General features: G+C 37.4%; 1 protein-coding gene across 23 annotated transcripts in view; it reads right to left on the bottom strand.

Annotated features, from left to right (window-relative positions):
• epn3a (epsin 3a) overlaps nucleotides 1-20982 on the bottom strand; it is a 67856-nt gene that overhangs the window by 26964 nt on the left and 19910 nt on the right. For all 23 annotated transcript variants that reach the window (XR_015481260.1, XR_015481258.1, XR_015481259.1 and 20 more), the window contains 2 exons: nucleotides 18967-19672; nucleotides 689-807 (listed from right to left, as the gene is read on the bottom strand). Coding sequence is in view for 8 of the 23 variants with exons in the window: in XM_087245145.1 (XP_087101271.1) it covers nucleotides 689-807; nucleotides 18967-19564 (717 nt within the window). In the remaining 15 variants the exon portion in view is untranslated. The remainder of the gene's footprint in view (nucleotides 1-688; nucleotides 808-18966; nucleotides 19673-20982) is intronic.

Below are 20982 nucleotides of genomic sequence, written 5' to 3'. Positions count from 1 at the left end.
TATGTTTTTTCTCCTGTGTGACTCTGAGTAGTAAGCTAATGTAATGCAAATGGCATAATGCAAATTTTGCTATCATGCTAACAAACAAACAAATGTGTGTATGTATGTATGTATGTATGTATGTATGTATGTATGTATGTGTGTGTGTGTGTGTGTGTGTGTGTGTGTGTGTGTGTGTGTGTGTGTGTGTGTGTGTGTGTGTGTGTGTGTGTGTGTGTGTGTGTGTGTGTGTGTGTGTATATATATATATATATATATATATATATATATATATATATATATATATATATATATATATATATTGATTTAGCAGCAGATCAAAAGTTTAGCAAAGTATAAAGATAACTCCAAAGCATACACAACCCCAGTTATTACCAAAAAAAAAAGTGTTATGTGTCATTGCCTTTTCATTGCATTTCTTTTTATTGTTAAAAAAAAAACTATTTAGAGTTGTCAGAATGTTATTCACAAAAAACCTATGTAGTTCTGTTTATAACTGAAAGGTTCTTTTGGATACTAAAATAGTTACCTATGACCTCCCTGCAAAAACGCACATTTGTAAGCATTATTTTTGAAAGTGTGTTGTGTGCATCTCTATAAAATGTGCGTCTGAAGCAAACCAGGCAGAAAAGCACTGATTGTGGTGGTGTTTGTGTGTGTGTGTGTGTGTGTGTGTTTGACTGTTCACCTTCTCGCTCTCCTCTCGGCTCATAGCCAAGGCCAGCTGTAGCTGAAGTTCCTCCTCTCCACTGGTCTGAGGACGGGCCCGCTCCAGATCTGGGGCCAGATGAGGGGAGGAAGACGAGGCTACGAGGAAGAAAAGAGAACACAGTTAATTCAATCTCTCGCTTTGGATTAGAAAGGACTGGCACCACCACTGAATGTTAAACAAGCACCCAAATCAGTATTTTTTCAATGCTTTCCTGTGCCTGTTTGACTCTGTGCAGGAAACAATGGGGTGTCTGTGTGGGGCAGAAGAACAGGGAACAGCTGATGGGGCTTACATTATAATAACCCCCCCATACAGGTTTGATCAAGCCGTTCCTCCATCTGTGGCATGTGCTGAAATCAAAGGACAAAGACTCTTCTCTGTTTCAGGAATGCTTCTTTCAAATGTGTGACTATTTTTAGATTTTCTCAACCAGAAAGCAATATTATAATAATTCTAAATGTGTATAAAGACAAAAGATTTTAAGTGTAAATAAACATTGCAGCATTTTATTTACTAATTTGTATTAACTTTCAAAAGTTGTCATGAACAAAATTGCCGATATTCTTATTGTGACTTCTTATATGTTAAACTACTTTTTTGGGCCTTGATTTTGTCCAAGAGCAACGGATATTTAGATTGTTGTTATTTGCTATTGGTGGACTGACAGTATGATTAGTGGATTGAGTGACAAAAGGTCCTTTGAAGTGCTCTGAAATGTGCATTTTTTTCCCGATGTTTGACTTAATCTCAAATAAAACATAAAGAGAGGTCAGGGTACATAGTAGCACCTCCTCTTTTAAAAAAACAGCCATTAGTTATATCACAGCTCAACATTTGAAGAGAAAGGTTAAGTATGTAACCGTGGTTCTGTGAAATCCAGATGACCACCTGAGACGTTGTTCATATAATGTTGCTCATAATCGCAGCGCCAGCTGGACAGGTTGAGAAATAATATACCAACAAAGATGGCACCAGCTGAGCTGAGGTATATAATTCACAACAGCTCTGCACCCTGCCTTGAAGCGCCTCGCATTCTGGTCATCCAAATTTCACTGAACCAAGTTTACATATGTATTCAACAATCTGTTTCATTCCTCCTGACCAACAGAGACAGTGTTTACATAGTGAATGATACAAACCAACAAGGTCATGAGAAAGAAAATCTTAGCAGAAAAAATACAGGGTCATTTGTGGAAACCAGCTGTGCCCATGTTTAGAGACTAGGTGATGCTGACATTGAAGAATCTTGCAACTGTGCAGGAAAAAGACCATGTTACTGCTGCACAGATTGTTGCAAGAGAAACGCCTTTAAAAGCAACCCAAGAATTGTAAATAGGTACAGGTTGCAGAGCCCTCTTATAGGCTCAATCAAAACAATGACCTCAACAATCCATCATGACAGTCTCTGTTTGCTTAGAGATGAACCTCTGCTAGCTTTTCCATAAAAGATGAACAACTGTTTTAATTGACTTATCAACTGTTCTGAATGAAGTATAATACAGAGAAGGTGGCAAAGGCACCCTGAAACTTGGAGGCTGCTGTGCCTGTGTTAGCTGCTAGAAAGTTGTAGACAGTTTCACATTTCCAACACCTCTGATACATCTGGGCCAAAAAAAAAGACCTGGAACAATAGTACGGTCCCTCAACATCTTTTTACAGTCCTCTGATTATCTGGGCTGAGCAAGCCATACTTGCTTTGGGCATTTAAGTGTGTTGCTGTAAGAGACCTCAGCTCTCGAGCCACATGCCCAATAGCAAGCAAGGCTGTCTGAAAAAACTGTGGAACAGAAGGGTCCGCCTCAGATTTAAAAAAGTTAGAGGCAGCCAAAATTAGTTAGCACTGTTCTTAGCTCTGTTAATGCAAGCAGCTGGATATCTGCAAAAAAAACACATTGGATTAAACAGGGTAAGCAGGATTGTCATCAAGGCCAACACGGGCTACTGCCATCTGAAGGACTTCCAATGTGTCATCTCCTTTGTATGGAGCAGTCTCAGAAGAATGAAGAGGGCCTACTTCAGAACTAACAGTCACAGCAGGTTTTACTGGTCAAACATTGGGCTCAGAAACATCAGTGTGAGATTGGTCCTGAAAATGTTTGTCAGAAGCACATTCAGACACACCGAGGTGTGGAAACATGAAGATGCAAAAGGTGGCTTCTTGGAAGATAAATGAGCAAGAACTTCCTCAGGACATAGGACATGCTGGCTCTGCTGTTTGGAGATTTTGTAAAAGATGTTTTATTTTGATCATATCTGAAGACAAAAAAGCTACTTTCTTAGACAACAGATGTACAGCAAAGTGCATTCTGCCTAGGCTGGGCATCTTAGGATGAGGAATGCCAGAGGCCACAGAAGTTTTTTGTTTTTTTTTTGCTTTCTGTAGCAACACTGGTAAGACAACAGCATCCTGAATGTGCCTCAGCCCTGCCAAACACAACTGTCTCTCTGATAAGGACAGTAGACTACAGTGGGGGCATGAATCAGTGTGCACTTCTTTTAAATGCTAAACAGAGGCATGACAAGCAGATATTGTGTGTGTCATCTGGAAGAAACTTATTAGGATAGAACATGCAGGTAATTGGGAAAGCTGTGGAAATTAAGTGATAAGCCATGAATAAATGTAATCAGATGACCTCTGGTTAGAACCACGAGGAATGTTTCCTGCCTCTGGGTGAACCGTGAGAGAAAACTGAAAAACTGATAAACGAAACAAAATGGCTAGTGATATGGAGCGCGAGAAAAAATAATGTGACAAAGACAAAGTTTGAACCACACAATGGAATGGGAGTATTGAGAAAAAAACAATTACTGAATAAAAATTATTTAATAACCATCTGGGACCACTTAGGGACCATTAGGATCACTGGACAGAACAGAAAAAACAGTTCAAATAACAGCAGTGAAGAAACACATAAAATTATTCTTAGAGAAAAAATGGCTAACCTCCGGATAGCACCGCGAGGTAATTACCACCCAAACACGAACCACAATTCAGTGTATAACCTCTGGATAACACTGGTAATTACAACTCAAATAGTAATGTAACTGTAGCATGAGGTCCAACACCTGATATAACTCAGATGCCTACAGTAGCACACTGTCTAGCCTCTGGATCACACAGCAAGGTAATAATAACAGCGGAGTTTAAGATAATAAAAAAAATAATTACCCACAACCCGCAATGTAAATTAATTTTATGAGTGAACGATCCTAGATAGTTAAATCACTTGGAAAGCACAATCCGAAATACAAAAATGTCGGAAAATCATTAGAGCTCAGGAGGACAAAAAAGTTCTGCTCCTAGGAAGCTGCACTAGACTATTCTAATAGTCCTAAAATAAAATCCAAAGAAAAAAAAAGAAAAAAAAAGGCAGGACGCTGAGCTGCTGCAGATAATATACTTCAGCTTAACTCATGCCACAGTGCATCTTTCTAGGTATATTGTTCCTCCACCTATCCAGCTGCCACTGCTATTATCCATTATGTAAACACCACCTCTGGTGTTCAGGAGGAATAAAAATAAAAAACTGCAAGCTTTGGGTGTTTATATCAGGTTTGTTATAGCTTCTAAAATTTGTCACTGTTTTAAAGCACACTAGCTTATAGATGTTCTTAAAACTAACATACCAAAACAAAGACTTTATTTTAATTACACATGACAGTTAAGCGACAGTTCACCCAAAAATGAAAATTCTGTCATTTTCATCATTTACTTTTAGTTTCAGCTTTCATCAGAATGTTTTTTTTGTGTTCAACAGAAGTAAGAACCTTATAAAAGTGGGGAGAGTATAGTGAGTAATATTAAATTTAATTGTTTTCAGGTAAACTATTCCTTTACAGAGTGATCTTGCCTTTAAACATCATCAGAGAAAAGCAGAGATGTACAGGGGTTGGACAAAAAAAATGAAACACTGGCCAATTTAGTGTTGGAGGTTTTATGGCTAAATTTGACCAGCCTGGTCTTCATTCATTGCACGTTCCACCAGTAAGAGCAGAATGTGAAGGTTTAATAAGCATTAATAGGTAGCAACCCGGGTTCTAGCCTAAAAACGGGTGGTAACTCCAAATATCAGCTTTTCAACTAATTGCAGGATTAAATGTGCACCTCAACTGTCTCGTTAAAACCTTTGGTTACAAGTGCCAATGACAAATGTTGATTTTAATGGTGCCGGCAGCAAAAATCTTGGGATGTGGACAATGTGAAACATGAATTGTGCTCGAATGAGTCCACCTTCACTGTCTTTCCCACATCTGGAAAAGATACAGTTTGGAAAAGCCCCTCATTTGATTGAAAATCAGAAAGTATATTGAAATATGTTAAAACTCACTGAAATGTACTATGTGCCATGTGATCACTCGATCTGTGTTTTGTAAACACATTTACAATGTTTACTGAGGTCATCATAAATTATTATTGAATGTAAAGCATAATTAATGTCATTTTTCTACCAAAATCGAAAATTCTATTATTTATCATAAAGGCACTAAGCCGAAAAGAAAACGAATGAATGTTATTTATCATATTTTACTGTATATTATTATGTTATTTTGTTGAAAAAATGTTAAAAAGCAGGAGTTGACTTCCATAGTATTTGTTTTCCTTCTATGGACATCAATGGTTACAGGTTTCAAACATTCCTTAATCTTCTTTTGTGTTCAACAGACAAAGGAAATAAACGGTTGGAAACACTTTAGGTGGGGGATTAAAGGGATATTTCAAGTATCCATTTAATTCTCCTGCAGCTCTGCACAGGAGGTTTGGTTAGAGGAGAAATAGTCATGCCCACCTGAACCTGGCTTCTCTTGAGTTTTTTTTTTTTTTTTTACTTCCGTCAATAGGTGAAGTTTTGCTCCTGGTCACTGTCACCACTAGCTTGCTTGGTTTTGGAACTTGTGGAGCTGCGCATCGATGGATTTGCTCTTCAGTGCTAAACTACACTAAAATTAACTAAACTGAAATTCAACTCTGAAAACTAGACCAACTCAATTTTCATTTACTAGAAGATATGTTAAGTTGCTTTGATACAATCTACATAGTAAAAGCGCTCTAGAGATTAAATTATATTGTGCAATCAAGTGTTTTTATACAACTTTGTATATGAATATCAATTCACTTTATTTCAATGGATTGATTAAATGTTGTTTTTTCTTGCAACATAAAAATTTTAAATTATGTACTATGACAAATGCGAGTTATACAAGTTCATGTCTTGATGGTTTTAAGGATTTAAGTTGATTCCCCCAATAAATGTTTTGAAGTACAGTAGGTGCTTGATCAGAGATCAGAACAGCCTTGGCCCAGAAGAGAGGAAAGCACCAGAAAGCGACAGTGTGCTTTTTCAGTTTTCCTCTCTTCCACTGCAGTGCCCCTGAATGGCCTTGTTTGGCCTGGAATGCACTGGTAGATAAACACACATTACTGGCACCTCTGTGGTGCAAATCACAACTTTTAATGTCAGTTACGTTGCCCTAAGACCCTGTTTGATTGTAAACAGTGGGTAAAATAATTATTGAACATCACAGTTTTTCTCAGAAAGGTTATTTTTAAATGATCTATTCACTTGACATTTTTTACCAGATGTCAGTAACAACCAAAGAAATGCATACAGTTGAAGTCAGAATTATTAACCTCCCTTTGATTTTTTCTTTTTTAAATATTTTCCAAATGATGTTTAACAGAGCAAGGAAATTTTCACAGTATTTCCTAGAATATATGTTCTACTGGAGAAAGTCTTATTTGTTTTATTTCGGCTAGAATAAAAGCAGTTTTACATAAAAAAAAAAAAACATTTTAAGGTCAAAATTATTAGCACCTTTAAGTTATTTTTTCGATATTCTACAGAACAAACCACTGTAATACAATAACTTATCTATTTACCCAAACCTGCCTAGTTAACCTAATTAGCCTATAGTTGTGCCTTTAAATATCACTTTAAGCTGTATAGAAGTGTCTTGAAAAATATCTAGTACAATATTATGTACTGTCATCATGGCAAAGATAAAATAAATCAGTTATTAGAAACCATGTTAAAAAAACACTGTTAAACAGAAATTAGAAAAAAATAAATGGGGGGCTAATAATTCAGAGGGATTAATAATTCTGACTTCAACTCTTTATACTAAAATAAGAAAATGTATTAGTTTAGAAATTGAGTTGTGTAATAAAATCAATAGTCACATGTAAAAAGTACTAAACACGTTAAGAAATGGAAGAGTAAAAAGGCATGGAAAGCCCGATTAGCAGATGAATCTCTCAGTATTTGTAAAACAAACATTCCCCTTGCCAGTGCAAATTAATATTAGCTGCTTTACTCCCAACACCTGCAATACCAGGATAATGAAGCAGCTGAAAACAATGGATGCTGGATGAAACAATTATCCAAACACAGCCAAGGACAGCTGTCCTTTCCAAAAACTAAATTCATTTCAGTAGTTCAGTACTTTCTCTTTTTGTCTTTCCATTGTCCTAATAATTAAATTTTTTTTTTTTTTTTGGTTTTGGGTTTTGTTTTGTTTTGAGTGTATTTAATTCAAAGACAGGAGCATGTTTACAATATATATTTACCAGGAAAAAATATGACGTTCAAAACTTATTTCACCTACTGGGAATTTCTGTACTTTCCAAAAATACCTGGCATTTTGACAAATGTGTTGGTCTATTGTAAAAGTAAAAGTGAAACAGAATGTTCCTAATGTAATAAAAGGCTTGATTTCAATAGATTAACTATTGTAAATGGCTAAATAATTTCTTAAAAGAATATATGTTATCTGTCATAGCAAAAACTATAAAAACAATAATTGATTTCAATGGAAAAAAAACTATTGTCCAATACCCATAATCAATAACTCCTTCCTTTGGAAGCCAAAGTATAGGCCGATAAATACCTGAGATTTTTTTTTACAAAAACAGAAAATAAACAAATATAGTGGACAACTAAATTGTATTTTTAACTTTTCAATTTGAGTACAGTGCAACAGAAACAATACCAAATCCCCAGAGCTTGCTGACATTTTTGAGCAGGCAGAGGTGTTTTGTCACAATCAGCTACAGAAATGAAAAGCTACTTGTGAAAAAAAAATATATAATGAAAAAATGAAAAAAAAAAAAAAAAACTTTTTAATTAGACTGTGTATTAAACCTCCAAAGGTTGATACTGACCCTCTCCTAACAACAGAAAAACAGCAATTGTACATAAATTCTGTAAGCTTTAAAACAGTAAACTCTTTTAAAGGGCTCCTATTTTGTAGATGCCAATATCCTAGTGTTCAAGTGTACCGACATATAACACTATGATTCTCACAGCTTGAGTTCAATTCCTGGCTTGAGGTCCTATGCCGATCCTTAAAGGCTGATTTATACTTCTGCGTCAAACACCGGCGTATGCTACGGCGCTGACGCATAGCCCATCGCCGTGGCCGTCGCCGTCACTGACGTGCACCTCTCAAAAATTGTAACTACACGTCGCAACAACGCGTAGCGCAAGCTCTGTGATTGGTCGGCTTGCTAGCGCCGACGAGTCTGGGCGGGACCGAGAGCCGCGCGAATGGCGCGAGCGATTGTTTACAAGTGTGGAGTCCCGTGAAGGAGCTCCGGATGGAAAGTTTTGTTCTTTGTTTACCTCATGGTTAAAGTTGTTGCACGTCCGCCGGTTCCTGCCTCAAAATGAGCGAGTTTGAGTCACTTGTACATCCAGGAAGTGTTCAGAATAGCAAAACAGAAGCGAAGAAACTCGACACAGAGGAACATTTACACCTCACTGCCCACTAGCGTTTCGGAAGTGTTAATGCAGACCAACGGAGACAGCGCGCAGAAGTATAAATGCCCAGCCACGCGCGTTGCCTGCGCCGTGAGTTGCGCCGGTCACTTGACGCAGAAGTATAAACCAGGCTTCAGGGGCTCTCTGCTCCCAGTTGCTTTCTTGTCTGTCTTCCACTATCCTATCCAAAAGGTGAAAAAAAAAAAAACCCTAAAAAATAGTTATATAAAAAATAGCTCCTATTTTTGTTTGGTGTCTCCAGAATGTGTCTGTAATATTTCAGCTCAAAATACCCATCAGGTTATGTATTATTCTCCTATAAATCTGTACTGACACTATGCAGCTGTGGTGATTTCAGCAATTTTTATGTCTTTATTATAAACATGCAGTGTTTTAAAAAAGTTTTAAATTTGTTAAACCAACACAATCTCATGGCAGTTTGTAACTGTATGATTTAGTGGCTAAAGGCTGATTTATACTTCTGCGTCAAACACCGGCGTAGGCTACGGCGCTGACGCATAGCCCTTCGCCGTGGCCATCGCCGTCACTGACGTGCACCTCTCAAAAATTGTAACTACACGTCGCAACAACGCGTAGCGCAAGCTCTGTGATTGGTCGGCTTGGTAGCGCTGACGAGTCTGGGCGGGACCGAAAGCCGCGCGAATGGCGCGAGCGATTGTTTACAAGTGTGGAGTCCCGTGAAGGAGCTCCGGATGGAAAGTTTTGTTCTGTGTTTACCTCATGGTTAAAGTTGTTGCACGTCCGCCGGTTCCTGCCTCAAAATGAGCGAGTTTGAGTCACTTGTACATCCAGGAAGTGTTCAGAATAGCAAAACAGAAGTGAAGAAACTCGACACAGAGGAACATTTACACCTCACTGCCCACTAGCGTTTCGGAAGTGTTAATGCAGACCAACGGAGACAGTGCGCAGAAGTGTAAATGCCCAGCTGCGCGCGTTGCCTGCGCCGTGAGTTGCGCCGGTCACTTGACGCAGAAGTCTAAACCAGGCTTAATTCGTATGAATTTGTACTATCTCATTCATACAATTTAGTACAATGTGTTTATCCAACAATGACGGTTGGGTTTAGGAGCTGGGTTGGGTGCCACACCTCCTTTTTACAAAATGTAAAATACTTACAATTAGAACAAGCTTTGTAAAATGCATTCTTGAGGTGTAGCTGATCACAGAGAACTATAAATGGATCTTTTAAACTCAGTTTCTTTGCAAATCCTGTTTTGTGGACAAGTTTAAATGCGTTACTACAGAGACAGAGACAATCAAGTTGGTGGGTGGAAACATTTTTTGGTCTCAAAATTGATGGGATTTGGATCGTATTTTAACATGAGTAAATTTAAAAATGAGACTTGTTGTGTTTATATCACTCCAATATGACAGCGGTGACACTATAAGATACATTTGTCCAAATAACTTCCAAATGTTGATTTTGCATCATGGGTGCCTTTCAATTAAAATTGTTCTGCTGTTTTACTATCTAAAAGTGGTTGACAATTCATGACCACTCGTGTCTTCTGCAGCACCAAGCACATAAATGATGCTCATTGGTAGTTACACAGCAGTGGAAAAATCCGAAAAACTCTTGAGGGGGGGCAAGAGCTTGTTGACATGACAAAGGCAACATGGTGGAACTATTTCTGAGCATGGCATCTTAGGTTTTCAGAGGCAAAGAAGCAAGCTGTATAACTCCAATCACTGCACATCTGGAATACACATCAGAACTTTATTGTGGTAGTGCATGAATAAAACCATGCCCTGATAGTTCGGGACAAATACATTTAAAGTTACACCTCTAGTTTATTGTAAGCTGTGTTTAAATTATTCTTGTGACATAAAATTCATAAAATCACACACAAGTGCACACAACACAGAAGCGTCTTCATAAGAATCTGATTGTATGGCTAAAAATCAGACTTGAGGGCCATCTGCTGTTTAAAAACTAGTCTAGAGCATCATCAGCTGTAAAATCTAGCCCAGAGCACCACGTTACTTACATAAAAAGCCTAGAGTGTCATCTGCTGTTAAAAAACAATTTCAGAATCAAAATTATTCTTTACCCCAGCACTACAAGTTTATAGTATTTTTATGTAACATATTTCATTCCCTGAATTTTCATATTTAGTGTTTATAGATAGAATTCATATAGAATATACACATATAGTGTAAATCAACCAATCAATCTCCATTACCCTTGGATGGTTCATGGGCATGGGGTCTTTTTGACCATGAATAATGTTAGTTTTTTTTAAATGCTTTCTTCAAATGCCATAAAACATGGCACAGCAGTCAACACTGTCAATCTATAAACCAATAAAAAAAATCTAAATAAAATCTTGATTTTATGTTAGTGTTGAAGTAAGTTTGTGGTCCTTGGGGTCTCTAGAAACCCCACAAAAATGAATAAAATCCATTCTCTAAACCAGAAACAACACAGAACACTGATAAACAGAAATGAAAACAGAAACAGAAGTAAAATAAATCTGAGACAAAATACAGTACCACCACAAAATAAATTGGTCACTCTGACACACACACGCACACATACACACGCTCTTTTAATTTGTCAAATTAATTTTCAATCAACTGCAACTGAACCACCACAAAAATAATTAAACGATAATAATAATTACAAGATTCACACTCAGTTATTTGTAGATTGAAATAATTGATCAACTCTAAGAACTCCAACTTTTCTCTTTGTAACATCTGGTTTATTTTTATTGTACTCATAGAGTAACTTTATTTAAATATTTTTATGTTGTTTCTTGTGTACACTAGCTATTTTTCCATCCATCTGTTTTTTTGCACATTTTGGATATAAGCATAAAAAGTGGTTGATGGAAACGCCATGACGCGCATAAAATTTGAAAATTTGCATATTTTGAAAAAACGTGCATAACTGAATAGTATACATTTTTTATTAAGTTAGAAAAATCCGCATAAACCATGATGGAAACAATTTTACTGAACAAATTCCAGTATGCGCATTAAAAAAAACACAAAATGTGATTTTGTTTTAAGAGATCATGTGATCTTGAAAATGTGTGTGAATGGATAAACCAGCAGGCTAAATGTATTGTAAAACATCTAAAATGTTATTTTGGTTATTCTATACTGCCGTAACTATTTCATTACTACTGTTATCATATTATTAATGGGGTTTATGCACACAGACTTTTAATTTCAGTCAACCCAGGGCTTCCAGTTAATTATTACCCCATACAAAAATCGCCGTGTTTAAGATCTGATTTCTTTAAAAAGCATCTTCAATGCCTGACTGAGATACAATAGAAAGTGGGTATAAGACAAAACAAGAAGCACTGCTTTAAATTATATTTTTCCACACCATTAGTCTTTGAAAAATATGGAAATGAATCTTACCCCAGTATTTTTAATGGAATTTCTGCGGTAGCCTGCGGCTAATGATGGCTTTAAACGTTCTTTCGTCTCTTTTTACACTTTAACAACCAAATGAATGCTTGAGCCCACGTAACTGATAATATTTGAATTACATTACAACATTGATGCTGTAAAAGGAACCTTATGAATTTAAGAATAGTCACATAAGGCTCTCACCGGAAGTTCATTATTGGCTGTAAAACTAGTTGTGTATATAACTCATTACCTCCACAACTGTCAAGAGGATCTGTGCTTCACACGTTCATTGTGTGTCGGCATTGTCTTTTAAGGCACAAGTCATATAATAAATGAAGAAAAGATTCACACAGCTTCTCCTACCACAGCAAATTCAGTTTTTACGGTAGATATTTGGTGCCAGTTAATCAGGAAGTGATAGTTTTGTTCTCTTTGACTCATTGGATGGAAAAGCAGCTTTATTTGCATGTCTTTTATGCAATATTCCAGTTTTACGTATAAATTTAATTAACATTTTTAAATGGAAACAAAGCTAGTGACACACTTGCTAAATGATAAATAATAATCCAGACTCAACATTTGTTAAATAATAAATTATAAGCCAGACTCAACATTGCGTATGCTCACGATGTAGCTATTGCGAATGATCACATTGCGATATCAATGCTGAGACGATATTCTGTGCAGCCATAATCGTGATTTAATAAATTGCAGATATGAATCATCTGTAAAAAAAAACTGAAAAGAAACATCTTTCTGTTTGTCAAATCCCCTTGTTAAGTCATAATGTATGAAACACTGTTTCTGGGTTCAAGCCGCTACTTATTTGAATTGAGAAAATATTTGTTTTTGACCACTTTTTAGTCACATCACTCATTAAAGTGAATTTTATAGAAAATCATGGTGTACACAGCTGTCTCTGAACTTGCTGCATCACAGACAGCAATATTTCATATAGTGGTACATACAGTGCATCCGGAAAGTATTCATATTGTCTCACTTCTCCCACATTTTTTATGTTAAAGCCTTATTCCAAAATGGATTCAGTTAATTTATTTCCTCAAAATTCTACACACAATACCCCATAATGACAATGTGAATAGATTTTTAGAAATTGTTGCAAAGTTATTAAAAATAAAAAAACCTGAAAAATCACATGTAAATAAGTATTCACAGCCTTTGCTCAATACTTTGTTGATGCACATTTGGCAGCAATTACAGCCTTAAGTCTTTTTGAATATGATGCCACAAGCTTGGCACACCTGTCTTTGGGAATTTTTGCTCATTCCTCTTTGCAGTACCTCTCAAGCTCTATCAGGTTGAATGGGAAGGGGTTACAGCCATTTCCAGGATGACAGAAAGGCTCTGGCTGGGCCACTCAAGAACATTCACTGAGTTGTGAAGCCACTCCATTTATTTCTGATGGTGTGTTTTGGGTCATTGTCCTGCTAGAAGATGAACTTGAGGTCAAGAGTACTCTGAAGCAGGTTTTCACTCAGGATGTCTCTGTACAGTACATTGCTGCATTTATCTTTCCCTCTATCCTGACTAGTCTTCCAGTTTCTGCTGCTAAAAAACATCCCCACAGCATGATGCTGCCACCCCCATTCTTCAGTGTAGGGATGGTATTAGCCTGGTGATGAGCGGTGCCTGTTTTTTTTCTAAACCTAACGCCTGGCACTCACATCAAAGAGTTCAATTTTAGTCTCATCAGACCAGAGAATTTTGTTTTTTATAGTCTGAGAGTCTTTCAGATGCCTTTTGGCAATTCCAGCCGAGGAGTGGCTTCCGTCTAGCCCAGGGGTGGCCAACACTGTTCCTGGAGAGCCACCTTCCTGCAGATTTCAGTTGCTACCCATATCAAACACACATGAACCAATTAATTAGGACCTGAACACCACGTGATAATTACAGGCAGGTGTGTTTGATATGGGTTGCAATTGAAATCTGCAGGAAGGTGGCTCTGCAGGAACAGGGTTGGCCACCCCTGGTTTAGCCACTCTACCATACAGGACTGATTGGTAGTTTGCTGCACAGATGGTTATCCTTCTGTAAGGTTCTTCTCTCTCCACAGAAGAATACTGGAGCTCAGACAGAATGACCATTTGGTTATTGATCACCTCTATGACTAAGACCCTTCTCACACTATTAGATGGCTGGCCAGCTCTAGAAAGAGTCCAGGTGGTTCCGAACATCTCCCACCTATGGATGATGGAGGCCACTGTGCTCATTGGAACTTTCAGAGCAGCAGACATTTTTCTGTAACCTTCCCCAGCCTTGTGCCTCGAGACAATCCTGTCTTGCAGGTCTACAGACAATTCCTTCGTCTTCATGCTTAGTTTGTGCTTTGACATGCACTGTCAACCCAGGGACCTTATAAAGACAGCTGTATACAGGTGTATTTTCAAATCATGTCTAATCAACTAAATTTACCACAGGTGAACTCTAATTAAGCTACAGAACATTTCAAGAATGATTAGTGGAAACAGAATGTACCTGAGCTCAATAAAGAGCTGCACGGCAAAGGCTGTGAATACTTATTTACATGTGATTTTTCAGGTTTTTTATTTTTAATAAATTTGCAACAATTTTAATAATCTTTTTTCACATTGTCATTATAGGGTATTGTGTGTAGAATTTTGAGGAAATAAATGAATGTAATCCAATTTGGAATAAGGCTGTAACATTAAAAATGTGGGAAAAGTGATGCACTGTATATACCACTATATAAAATATTGGTTTCTGTGATGAAGTCCAGAGACTGTTGCATCACTGTTGCTGATATATTTTCTTTATATAAAAACTGAAAGAAAAACTCCAAAGTTTGTTTAAAAATGGAATTTTGCTCTGGAATGGCAGTCCTTCTTTGATGATTCGGTCAGTTTGACTGATTGGGTAAGATATTATTAGTCCTGCCTCTCCAACAGTTAGTTTGCTGCAAGAGGAAAGGAGGTGCAAAAAATAAAACTCTGCCCCCTACTCTTTATTCTGTTCAGTTGGAAATATGTCATCATACTGACATGAAAGTCTGCAGCAAATTCTGGTTCACATAGACTTTAAATGGCACCTATGGTGAAAAAATCTACTTTTCAAGCTGTTTGGACAGACATATGTGTAGATATAGTGTATAGACCATCACATTGGGGTGATATAAACACACCCAGTCCTTTTTTTTTCAATTTAACAACATAAAAACGGTGGACCAACTGGAGTGGTTTTCAGACCGACCGCAACTTGATGTAGGAGTACGTCCCCCTGCCCACCTAATTTATTGACATCTGCACATGTTAACATGTCACAGTAGTCACGCGTGTAATCATATCAACAAGACCAGACATGAGCAAACCAACCGGGAATAAAAGGTCTGTTCAGTTTGCTAGGATCATCAATCATCATCAAATGTGATCAAGAAGAGTGAGTTTTACAAGTTTAAAATGTTTTAAAACTGTGCATGTGTGTAATGAAGAACAGCAATTAACTTCAGCTTTACTTTATTAGCACAGCCGCGTGTCAAACAATTATAAATTATAAAGATGCTTCAAGATGCTTCAATCCCGCTTTGTGTACATTAAATCAGGTTTATTTTGTACATTAACATAACAGATATCCATACAGCAGTGGAGATTAACCTGTATCCTGTCACATATGCGTGCAAAAAGAGTGCTAAGCTAAACACTCTCCGTCTGTCTGTGTTTGTGTTTGTGTGTGTGTGTGTGTGTGTGTGTGTGTGTGTGTGTGTGTGTGTGTGTGTGTGTGTGTGTGTGTGTGTGTGCGTTAAGACTTTTTAAGACTTTACTTTGTAAAGACATTGTGTGTGACTCATCGATGCAACTCCACAACAAATACTCATTGGTAAAGTCCTTAATGTAGTATTTCTCACAAACGCTACATGAGATCTTCTACCTTTAAGTCTGTTGTCTGACGCAGCCGAAGGAGGAGATTAAGGCAAGCAGAAAGGCACATAGAAACAGTAGGCGGGGAGGACTAGCCTTAATGGCGCAGTACAACAAAACCGCCCCCTGGTGCAAAATTGTATAAAATAGAATCTTGTAAATGGTATAATGAAAAACCTTATGGGTGTTTTGAGCCCAAACTTTACAGACACATTCTGGAGATGCAAAACACTTATAATAAATCTGAAAAAAAGGGTAACCTAGGTGCCCTTTAACTTCTGAAGCTGACTGATATGGTAAAACCATTTCCAAGACAAGTAGTTTGTTGTTGAGCAATTTGTCTCTTCCATTTCTTTTCTTACTCTAAAACAACCACTGATACCACAATGTTAATGCCTTGTTGACAAACTAAGCAGAAACAATTCAAAGTGAATGTGCAAGCTGCATTGATTTATGCACAATTATAAACATATGACTCTGTGAATTAGGGTTGTAACAATATACCGGTATGACGGTTTACCACGATTTGAACGTGCACGATTATCATACCATGAACAATTGCATATCAACGGTTTTAACCCTTAAAGACCGAGACAGCCGCCCGCGGCTAAAAATAAGTATTGCTCTTAAATGTTTAATAACTTTTGATCCGCTGATCCGATTCATACAATTCAAAGATTGGCATAAAGAAGAGAGTCTCAGCTTTCCAGTGCTGTATCACATAACATTCGGACTTTCAGAGGCTCCGGAATCAGTGCAGTTACGTCATCAACATTTGACAACGCTGATTTGACAAAGAAACGCTCGTCACTGTGTCTCCGGACAAATCAGACATGATACATTGATGCATTGTCCCTCCTCCATGCTCAGATTGGTTCAAACTCGCTATATCACAACCAATAAGCATAGGTTTCGCTTTTGTTTGTGGACCAAGCTTTTTGAACAACACGGAATGAGAGAAAGGCATACATTTATGCGCGGCTAAATAAAACGCAAAAAAAAAAAAAGTTTTGCATGAAATAATTCTCATACTAAGTACTTTTGCATGCACAGCAGCACAGAAACATGACAAAACAGTGACACAGCAAAGACGAACTGCTGCTCTTGCTGTTTTCAAAAGACACAAATGAAGGTGCAGCTGTTTGTCTGCATTGCAGACAACCACATCCAAATCCATATCCACAGACAACCATATCCATGCTGGCACATAAAACCTAAGGATGTTCCATATTGAATCTAGTTTCGTTATGTAACTATTTATAGTATAGTAAATATTTATATCTATTTTTTACTGAGGATTTGCACCATGTTTATTTGGACTTTATTTGGACTTTGACACATTATTTATTATTTTCTTATTTTTTTATTTGTTCATTGTAAGTGGTGTTGTTTATAGTAACTAAAAAATATATTATTTGGAAAAAGTCAAATTTGCTTCACTGTTCTATTATTTTGTAACATTTGTAACATACCGTATACCGCGAAACCGTCAAACCGTGGTATTGTTTTAGACGATTATCATACCGTGAAAAATTCATACCGTTACAACCCTACTGTGAATACTGTACTAATAATAACAGTTGTATCATGTACACTATGTGCAATCCCTTGCGTGCTTGTAAAAAAAATTCTATATATTTTGGGCTGAGCTGTAAAATGCTTTAGTGATGCAAAATTAATGTAAACACAGTTTATGTCATAACGACACTAAAACATCTTGCATTTTTTAAAAGCAGATCTAGCTGTGCATTATAAATGATTGAATACAGCTTCATACAGTTATCAGACTGCCTTAAAAGTAAAAAAATCCATCACTGGAAATTTTTTTAGATTTTAAAGGGCCATGAAACCCCTCTGTTTCAGTGAGGTGTTTTCACACCTTTAGTTTGGAAAAAGCCAGGAAAATGGGTGTGTCTACCTCTGTTTACGTGAGAGTGTCGGGGGAGGGAAAGAGGGAAGGTTTTGGATAAAAATGACGGTTTGGGCATGCGCAGATTTTCACAGAAGCAAAACAAACACACAGATGCAAGGGAGAAAGACAGTGACTGTTTACATGGACATCAGTAATTAAATTATTTGAAAAAATCGTTAATTTGTCGACTTTAACTGCATTTTGGCACTTTCACTTTCATTCCGAAACATTTTATGCTTTATTTTATGGATTTCACCATTTCCAGATGCGAAAAGCTCTTGGGTAAAAATGTTCCTTACGAACATATTTCTGCCATGTGTCGAGAGTACAGTAATCAAATCACAAAGAACTCCAAGGTACAGACGTCCACCCTCCACGCAGGAATACATGCAAATATCTAATCACTGTGACGCAGCTACAAAAATGTGTTTCAAACCGAAATAATGAATTTGCTGAAAGTAATGCAAAAACAACCAATTTTCACTTTTTTTGTAAAATATATGTCTAATAGTGTTTTTAGCAGCGTGGGACACATATACCACTGTCAACAGCTCAAAAAATGTGTTTTGGTGTTTCATGACCCTTTTTAAGCATTTTTGAAGTTTGTTTGTGTTTTGTGTGTGTGTGTGTGTGTGTGTGTGTGTGTGTGTCTGTATAATAAGAACAGAAAAAAGTGGCTCAATGTATTACAAACAGTGTTTTTAAAAGTCTAAACACTTTTTAAAACACTAAAAACTATTGATAAAGTGTATAACCAAGCGCATATGGTCAGAACATAAAGAAGTTGCAGGTAATTAAATATTAAGTATTTCTCTCAAAGAAAAGCCTGATTAAGAAAAATGCTAGCAGGCCTCTGTAGCTCAGCTCACGCTTTGCCTCTTAGTCCTTGTTTGGTATCACCCACGCGAACAAAATGGCGAGGGTTAGTCACACCTACTTGTAGCTTCTTTCGCATTCTTTAGAAACCTATGGGTGACGTCACGGATACTATGTCCATATCTTTAACAGTCTATGCATCTTATAGAAGGTTTTATATCAAACACACTTTCAAACTAAATTTATGAAGTGAGTTTGTAGTAAGAACATGCTATTATATGTGTCAATTCATGTACAGCATTTACTACACAACAGTTGTAGTGCACTGAGAAGATATGCAGACAGCTGTGATTATTACAGCATAATTATCTCGATGGTTTTATAATCGAATTAAATTGATTGTGATCTCGAAACTGATTTTTGCAGTCAGTAAAATCAATCAGTGAAAAAATGTAGCTTGAGAACAGTATGAATGGTAACACTTACAGTTGAAGGAGGCTGGTGAGTCCCTAGGCCTGGCAAACTCGTCCACATGAACTGCTTGCATGCTGGGCTGACTAGGGTGGCGTCCCGGATAGGGTGGCGGTAAAGACCCGTAACCCATGGCACTGGTGCTCCCTGTAACACGCTCACGGGTTTTGTGTGCCTGCGATCTTTCCTGCTTGAGCCGCTCATCGTCCCTCAGCAGAGCCACCAGCTGCTTAGACTTTTCCCGCACACTCATGCCCTGGTCTTGTCCATCCCGGTCAATGTACTGAAAGTCCCGAAGGGTCTGGATGGCGTAGATGTTCTCCTTGCACTGCTGGGCCACTCTCTCTGACCCAGTCTTGATCAGATATTCCAGCAGGTTAAGCGCCTTGTACACGTGCCGCCAGTTCTTGCCATGGTCATTTAGCCTCTTCCAGATGATGCCCATGACCTCGGTGAAAGCCACCACGTTGAAGGTCAGATCAGAGATTTCCATCATGAGTGAGGAAGGAGGACCCCAGGGGTCATTGGAAGTTGCCTCTCTGACCTTGATTTCAGCATCTGTGTAGTTGTTTACAATGTTTTTGACCTGCCTTCGTAACGAAGAGGTCGTCATGATGGTTTTTTAGGTGTGGGATGGGGTGGAAGAGAAGATGGGGTGCAATGTTTGGCACAGCGATGTAATGGTCAGATACCAGCAATAAAAATCTGCAAGTTTTTTAACCTGTGGAACAGAGAAATGAAAATAAAAAGGTTGGATTTCATACTCGAAATATACATTGTTTTAATGATAAATTCCCTTGATTTCTTTGGAAAATACATACAGCAGGTAAAACAAGTATTGATTTTTCCTGGTATTTTCTAAAGGAGCTGTTGACATAAAATCGACCTAGATTTTGGTAAAAAAAAATAAAAATACATAACAAAAACAGACTTTTTTATCTGGGCTTTCTATGCCTTTTTACACCTCCATTTCTTCATGTGGTCAATACTTTCTTTCTCTGTATCAATGAATTTTATTACAAAAAAAGTTATTTTAAGCAATTAAGTTATTTTTAAAAAATTTGTTTTTTTCCGACCTATTTGCTATAGCCTAGCCCAAACTGTAATACCTAAAGACTTATATGGTCCGAGGATCAGTAATCCTCACCACTAGTCAGATTCAAAAACTCGTTCAAATTAATCAATAGGTGGCACTGTAGAGCTCATTCATGCGAGTGTGCACATAATTCCTAAACAATTTGTTGTAGACTCAAAAATAAAATGTAAGTTGGCAACATTACATTATCCTACTACATTGGAGTTAGGATATAGGAGATAAGTTTTTCCACTAATTTAGGTTATATCTGAAACCTATTCTGAAACCTAAACTAGTCCTAGGTTTTCCACTTGATCGGAACAAAGCAAGCGTAGAAATAATCTCAGTAAGCTGAATAGCAATAGCTATTAGAAAATTTTCTCTCACGTTTCTCACGGTTGTTGAGGGATGGCAAAATGTTTGTGGCCGTTTGGTCCATGTTTATGTCAATGGTATGACTCATGAACGGATTGAGATATCTTTTATAAAATTAGGTCAATTATGGCTCGTTTCCACTGACTGGTACAGTACGGTACGGTTCGGTTCGGGTCGGTACGGATCACCTTTATCAGGCTTGCGTTTCCACTATAAAGGGTACCCTTTTGATGGGCGTGGTGTATGACAAAGTTTCAGTCTATGTCTTTTTCGCTCGAGAAAATGTCTACAATAAAGCTGCACAGGTTGTTCACATATAATATGAAAAGCACTTCTCACAAAACAGATGGTTTACACACATAAATACTTGTGTATAAATGTTTATTACTAACCTTTCTATAAACAGGAGTTGATTATAACTGCAGGTCATATATGAACACATACAGACCCTTACAGTCTCCGATATGTTACCAACTACAGAAGAACTACTCAAAGCAGACATTTCGTCGTTAATTAGGTTCAAAACAACACAAAGTATAGCCTATACAGTCAGTGAAAACCTCTCCTCTGTGTCTGTAATC

The sequence above is a fragment of the Danio rerio genome, chromosome 3 (genome assembly GCF_052040795.2).
Source record: "Danio rerio strain M-AB ecotype USA chromosome 3, GRCz13ab, whole genome shotgun sequence".
Taxonomy (NCBI): domain Eukaryota; kingdom Metazoa; phylum Chordata; class Actinopteri; order Cypriniformes; family Danionidae; genus Danio; species Danio rerio.
The sequence above is the reverse complement of the archived record's forward strand: the minus strand, read 5'-3'. Positions and strand labels throughout refer to the sequence as shown.